Source organism: Saccostrea cucullata, unplaced genomic scaffold (genome assembly GCF_032062105.1).
Source record: "Saccostrea cucullata isolate Sc308-1 unplaced genomic scaffold, CSIRO_AGI_Scuc_v1 ctg1012, whole genome shotgun sequence".
Lineage (NCBI taxonomy): Eukaryota > Metazoa > Mollusca > Bivalvia > Ostreida > Ostreidae > Saccostrea > Saccostrea cuccullata.
In genome coordinates this window covers 57,501-65,503 of record NW_026923086.1, presented here as the reverse complement: position 1 = coordinate 65,503, position 8,003 = coordinate 57,501, and the positions used below count along the sequence as shown (strand labels likewise).

Genomic DNA, 8,003 nt, shown 5'->3' with positions numbered 1-8,003 from the left:
AAATATTTTCAGAAATTGCTAAACAGCTAAAAGATTTAATTATATATTAGTTTTCTAAAACTATATTACACGTACAAGTCAAATTCAAAATAAATCAACAATTATATGCAAAATAATTTACTTGGGATAAATCCATCAGGTCTTTCTTAATCAGGTCATTACACGTTGAACGGGGAAAGTTACTTTAAAAAACCTTTATAAAATTCCAGTTTATAAAACTTAATACTTTATACTTAAAGAAAATAATTGACTGAAACATATATTAATTTAGTATAACATATCTATACCACAACTTTAGTTAATCATCGGGGAAAACGTTCCATCAGGTCAATACACTAGATATCAGGTCTTTACACTCTTTCAAATGGGATAAACATCAATAAATCTCATATAACACTTTGAATTAAAAAATTTTGTGACCAGATTGTATATTATATTAATATTAACAATTTTGAAAAAGATCTTTCACAAATTCCTTCTGTATATTAAGTAAATAGCATTTTATATCCCATCAGGTCAATCAGGTCATTACACTATCAGGTCAATACACCGTGCCTTACAGGAGTCAGCCAAGGATTGCCGATTCAAAATTGGAGGGAAAACACAAACTTTGTAACAGAGATAACAGACATGGAAACATGCAATGATGACGGGGACTATGTAAATGGAATGAAAAATGTAGATTCTAAAGAAAATAGACACGACGAGGAACTATATTTAGAAGCCGTGCAGCGTGTTATTGACCACGGGCATAGAAAAAGCAACAGGACAGGCATCGATACATTGTCTATCTTTGGGATGCAAATGCGTTTTTTATTTTGTTTAATTTAACATAATTACAAAAAAAAAAAAAAAAAAACAGTACTTACTAACTATGTTTTAACTTTTAAGTGAATTGGGATTTTATTTAAAGAGGCTTCTTAGTTCTTACATAAAAAGGAATAACTCAAACACCCCCCCCCCAAAAAAAAACAAGGTGGGAACAAATGACATATGGTGACCCGTCTGGGATATAATATCCCAAATGGGATATAAATTTACAGTGCAAAAAAATGAAAATTTTTATTTTGGCTATGAATATCATAAATCCGCATCAAAATTTATTAAAACAGGTCCTGGCAATTGCAATCAAAGATCGAAAAGTATTGGGGCTATGTAAAAAAGTTAATCTGTGATTAAGAAAAGGAGGTTTGGTCAACAAGATAATTGATTGGTAATAATTCAGCACAATGCAAGGCAATCACACTTAGTCATGCCTCATCGCACTTCCAGACCTGTTTACTATTTCGATTTCGCCGTATTTTGTACGGGTTTTAGTCTAAAATACGTCTCACGTTTTGCTGTTATGAAAATACGGTGATAAGAAATACACTTGTTTAGAATTTAGAAGTTAGTTTTCATTATGATCTGTCTCAGTTTCTAGGTTTTTAATCGCTTAAAAAAAATTTCAAACACAGTTATGTCCGTTTGTCTAAACGCCGTGGTATAAAATGTATAAATACCATGTTATTAAACCCATTTTTTAGTAGTCAGAAAAGCAGATGTTCTTCATCAAACTGATGGAAATTGAAATCTTACTGGCAAATGCCAAATCTCACGGACAAATCTAATCAAAAATACTGAGAGACAACGATAGGGGTAAACAGGTCTGCACTTCCATTGAGGGACAGCTATCCAAACAATAGAGATGCATTTTTTGGTTAAAAAGTGTTTAAAAGAGGCAATGTTTTTACTATCTAGATCTATGCCCTAGGTTGTTTTAATCAAACCTTTTTTAAAAAAATATCAGCCATAATTTCCATGTGAATTTTTGTGCGCTTTTCATAAAACAGAAATGTGAAATATATTCTAAAATAGCTAAATAAAGCTATATTATACAGGTAAATAAAGCTATATATGTAAATTAAGCTATATAGCTGAATTAACAGTGATTTTCCTGGACCTGTAAAAGGAATAACTTGGCAAGCATGTTTTTCTGCAACCCTTCAGGTTGTAAGATTGATCCCCAAGAAGTTTATGAAATTCCGAGGGATCAATCTCTTAAACCATGGTCACACAGGAAAACTTGTTAATCAAAAGTTGTTCCTTTATGCGTATCTTGATGCGGATTTATGATATTTAAAGCCAAGATAAAAAATTTCACTTTTTGGCATTGTAAATTTATATCCCATTTAAGATATTATATCCAAGAAAGGTTATTATATCCCATTTGGGCAACCTGAAAATGCAATGATACCAAGAATGATATGAATGATACCTAGGCTCAGAGGTAGAGCAGGTCTAACACAATTTATTAGCTCTTCTGAGCCAAAGGCGGTGTGCGTTAACTTTTTAGAATATGGGCCATAACTCATGAACCCCTTGGCCAATTATTCGTCAAATTTGTCACAGGGTATCCTTGGCCCAAGGGCTACCATTTATACTAAAATTAGGGGTGGGACCCTAAAACGAGGGGAGATAATCACTTAAATAAAACCAAAAGTACTAGTTGCTAAAAAATCTTCTTCTCCAGAACCACCAGGCAGATTTTCACCAAACTTAGAAACAAGGGTCGGGATATGTTGAAGATTAAAAATTGTTCAAGGCATGACCCTGGGGCAAAGGGCAATTGTTAAATATCACTTCAAAGTTCCTGACCAAAATTTACACTTGTTAAAAACGTTTATATTTTGCTTACTATAAAGACTAGGATCATCAAATCTTGTAAGTTGATGCATCTCAGGACTTGACATCATGTTAATACAAAAGTAGGTCACGGTGACCTACTTTTTAAATTTTACTGGCTTTTGTTTTCAAATTGATTTGGAGGCATATTTTGGACACTTTAAGGCCTATGATCATAAAACTTTGTCAGTTGGTGCATCTTGGGTCCACAAACAACATCAACTTAAAAGTAGGTCATTTTGACCTACTTTTTTTTTATGGCTAATCTTTTCTAAAACATTTAATCCCATTATTTCAGACACCATGAGGTTTAGAATCACCAAATCTTGTAAGTTGATGCATATATGGCTTTAAAACATATTAAACAAAAAGTAGGTCACTGTGACCTACTTTATATAAAGAACTTTGCAGGCATTTGTTTTCAAATTGTTTAAAGGGCATATTTTGAATACTATTAGACCTATGATCATCAAATTTTGTCAGTTGATGCATCTTTAAATAACACATTACAGAAAATAAAATCGTATTATTAATGAAAGGAGGTCATTGTGACCTACTTCGACATTTTATGGCTAGATTTAAATGTATTAACTAATTGGCTTAGAATCATTTTTGTATTTTGCAACTATATTTTTCTGATCATTAACGACCAAAAAGTAGGTCACAATGACCTACATTTGACATTTTATGGCTATATTTTAGTATCTTGGGTACTTATTGGCTTAGAATCATCGAACTTTGTCATTCGATGCATTTTGCTGTTTCGTAGCATGTCTGCAAAACGTAGGTCACAGTGACCTATTTTACATTTCATGGCTAGTTTTATGTATCTCAGGTATAACTAATTGGTTTTTTCGTCAAATTTTGTCATTTGATGCATCTTAGAGAGAAGACATTTCGGAGCATGTTTACCAAAAAATAGGTCACGGTGACCCACTTTTGAATATCTCAGGTACTGACTTGCTTAGAATCATCAAACTTTGTCAGTAGATGCATCTTGGTTTTTTGAAGAATGTCGACCAAAAAGTAGGTCACAGTGATCTATTTTTGTCATTTTATGGCTATCTTTAGGTATTTCAGGTACTTATTGGTTTAAAATCATTAAACTTTGTTATTTGATGCATCTTTTTTCTTGTGAATGATGCTCAAAATATAGGTCATGGTGACCTACTTGTGACATTTATGGCTATATTTCAGTATTCTAGGGTACTTATTGGCTTAGAATTGTCAAACTTTGTCAGTTTATGCACCTTGGGCTATATTTAGGTATTTCAGGTACTTATTGGTTTAAAATCATCAAATTTTATCATTTGATGCATCTTAGGTTTTCAGAGAATGTTGACCAATAAGTAGGTCACTGTGACCCACTTTTGAATATCTCAAGTACTTATTGGCATAGAATCATCAATCTTTGTCAATTAATGCATCTTGTATCCTCTGAAAATTTCAATCAAAAAGTAGGTCACCATGACCTACTTGTAGTATTTTATAGTTACATTTAAATATCTTCAGCCCTAACTGGCTAAGAATCATCTTGGGTCTTAGGATAGATTGTATAATTTATCAGAAGAGCGATTCAAGGCCCTTGGGCCTGTTGTAGCTTAAGCCAAGGTTTTCGGGGAGAATTACTGTTTTTAGAAAATGTTGGAAAATTTATGAATGATACCTAGGCTCAGAGGTAGAGCAGGTCTAGCACAATTTATAGCTTAAGCCAAGGTTTTCGGGGAGAATTACTGTTTTTAGAAAATGTTGGAAAATTTATCTTTAGGGGACTAAAACCCCGCAACTTAATTTTGATCATTTGTCAGGTCCAGTCCAAAAACTATTTCTACCTATGTAACTATTATTTAGTATTAATAACTATGTATGTATTTAAACCCACCCAAAGTAGCTATTTTTTCCTACTTTCTGCTTTACTTGCATTTTGTGGCCAAATGTCAGAACGGCGCAATATGGTGTCAAATTTCTTGATACAGTCACACTGATGATAGATATGAGTTATGACAAAATTTGGCCAAAAAGTGATTACTTCATAAATTAACAATTTTGCATAGAAACTAATGTAAAAGGAAGTAATTATTTTTTGTCCAAAATTTATCGTATTCAGTTCATCACTATTGTGACACCGTTCACGGTAGCTCAGTCGGTAGAGCGCTCGCTCCGTGATCGGGAGGTCGTGAGTTCGTATCTCGGCCGCGACTGACCTAAGTCGATTAAATTGGGTAGCAACTGTTCCTTCGCCATGCGCTCGGCACTTTGAAGTGAAAGTTGTTGCGGGTTCTTCGGTTGAGACCTTAAAAACCGAGGCCCCGTGTCAATAGGCGTTGGCACGATAAAGATCCCTCACTGCTCAATGGCCCTGAGTGCCGAGTAAAGGTCAAAATTTGAAGCCCTTCACCGGCATACGGTGACATCTACATATGAGTGAAAAATTCTCGAGAGGGACGTTAAACAATTAACAATCAATCAATTAATCAATCATTAGTGTGACAGTATAAAAAATATGGTTTTCACCATGTTGCGCCATTCGGTCTTAATTTGGCCACAAAATGCAGATAATACAAAAAGTAAGTAAAAATAGCTTCTTTGGGTAGGTTTAAATACCTTCAAGTTTGTAGCTATTATAGCTACGTAGGTAGAAATAGTCTTTGTACTGGACCTGTTTGTTAGGCATTATAATTGCATTGTAAAAACCATATTTGTGTCAATCAAAATGCACAGATATTAACAAGATTTAACACACTTACCATCATGCCATAGCAAAATGCTGTCACATATTGTGCAATATGGTACAACTTAGTCTTAGTAGCAGGCTTGGGGTCAATTACTTTGAAATGTAATTAATTACTTTCAAATACATTGATAATTTTGTCAATTACTTGCAATTACAATTACATTGATTTTTTCAAATGTAATTAATTACTTTCAATTACTTTGACAAATGTAATTAAATACATTTCAATTACTTCGAGTTATAAAAAAAAAAATAAAGATTTTTTTTAAATAAGATTTTTTTCTATAGCGATTGAATTCAAACTTTCATTCAGTGTTTTTGTTCTTGGGTATGACAGGGGTTCACACCTGGTCAAAATTAGACCTTTACCTTATAATGAGTGTGACACACTGTATAAACAAATTAAACATTATGAGACAATTAATTATTGTACAAACACAAGCCCATGCTACACCAGTATGGTATATGGCAAGATCTTTTTTGTTACTTTCTCAAATCCATATTTTTGAAGGAAATGAATAATATCCATCACAATTCCATTCATTATTTTCTATCTTAAAATGAATAGAATACAGGTAAATCTAAAAGGGGATGTAGTTAGTCTAATTGCTGTTAAACAAATTAACTATCTGAACAATCATTGTTATTTGCAATTGGGAATAGGGAGACCTGAGATTTATAAAACATGGGAATAAGTAATATAAACCCACTAGTATAAAACTATGTATCAGTATAAGACACCTTTTTAAATATAAACTTTCGATCATTTTGAAAAAAAAAGTAATTGAAAATACATGACCTTTTTTGAAATGTGTTTAAATACATTCAATTACTTGTAATTGAAGGCTTGCTCAAATACAAATTACTTCCAATTACTTTGAAAAATGTAATTAATTACACTCAATTACAATTACTTTATTCAATTACCCCATCCCTGCTTAGTAGGGATGGGTATTGCCAGAAATTTCGTTTCGTGATATATCATGATTTTTTCCCAAAATATCACGATAATATCATGATGTTTTTACAATAAATTTTTACAATGATTTTAATTAATTGTCATTTTACTTAAAAATATGCTAGAAAAACATAATTTCACTTTTTTTGAAATTTTTATGTACATAAAATTTATCATGCTTTGATGGTAAGATGCTGTTCTTTTCACCTTTACACCTTTGTTTAGACTACCTATAATTGTAATTTGAAAGATTGAACAAATAAATGAATAATTTCTGGACTTTATAATATGTACCTTAATATTGGTATTTAGGTCTCCGTATCACGATATATATCACGCAACAAAAAATCGCGATATACCGGTATACCGATAAAATTGCACATCCCTATTAGTTCGTCTGAAAGCCTCACAATGTAATTTTGTTGTACATTTACAATTATTTCGTAATTTTTACAGAAATCATTTGGATTTAGTACCAATAAATGAATTTATAAATAAAGAATATATTTTGTAGATACAATCTTAGAGATTCTTTCCCGCTGCTTACAACGAAGCGAGTATTCTGGCGAGGTGTGGCTGAGGAACTGCTGTGGTTTGTCCAGGGCTGTACAAACGGCAAGAAACTCAGCGAGAAAGGCATCCACATCTGGGACGCCAACGGCTCGCGGGAGTTCCTGGACAACCTTGGTCTGACCCACAGAGAGGAGGGCGACCTGGGGCCAGTTTACGGCTTCCAGTGGCGACACTTCGGGGCTGAGTACAAAGACATGCACACAGACTACACTGGTAAGGAAACATGACATATACAATGCCTAAAAGGTTACACAACAAGTTTCAGTATGATTACTAGAACTGAAATCCATGGTCTTTGACTTGCAATGTACAATTATTATTAGTAAAGCCAGGTAAATAAAAAAAACTGAATTATTTATTCATTTTAATGCTTTCACTCAGCATCAAATATAAATATCATTTATAAATAATGACTCTCTTTAGGCCATAATAAATAAATTGCTAGATTCTCATCCAAATTTTTTTAAAAATCGAAGCGGGCTGGCGGCTTTTATTAGCTCACCTGAGCCGAAGGCTCAAGTGAGCTTTTCTGATCACATTTTGTCCGGCGTCCGTCTGTCTGTCTGTCCGTCTGTCTGTCCGTAAACTTTTCACATTTTCGACTTCTTTTCAAGAACCGCTGGGCCAATTTCAACCAAACTTGCCACAAAGCATCCTTGGGTAAAGGGGATTCAAGTTTGTTCAAATGAAGGGCCACGCCCTTTTCCAAGGGGAGATAATTATGAATAAGAGAAAAATTAATGGTATTTTAAAAAAATCTTCTTCTCAAGAACCACTGGGCCAGGAAAGATGAAACTCATGTGGAATCATCCTCAGGTAGTGTAGATTCAAGTTTGTTCAAATCATGACCCCCGGGGCTAGGATGGGGCCAAAATGGCCGACCCAAGTTTTACATAGGAATATATAGGAAAAATCTTTAAAAATCTTCTTCTCAAGAACCACTGGGTCAGGAAAGATGAAACTCATGTGGAATCATCCTCAGATAGTGTAGACTCAAGTTTGTTCAAATCATGACCCCCGGGGCTAGGGTGGGGCCAAAATGGCCGACCCAAGTTTTACATAGGAATATATAGG

General features: G+C 33.6%; 1 protein-coding gene across 1 annotated transcript in view; it reads left to right on the top strand.

The window, feature by feature from the left end:
• The first annotated feature begins 621 nt into the window (after window positions 1–621).
• Window positions 622–8,003, top strand: part of LOC134263127 (thymidylate synthase-like) — a 13,946-nt gene continuing 6,564 nt past the window's right edge. Inside the window, exons 1-2 of the mRNA XM_062745434.1 lie at window positions 622–807; window positions 6,869–7,142. Of these exons, the coding sequence (XP_062601418.1) occupies window positions 631–807; window positions 6,869–7,142 (451 nt within the window). The 5' untranslated portion in view covers window positions 622–630. The remainder of the gene's footprint in view (window positions 808–6,868; window positions 7,143–8,003) is intronic.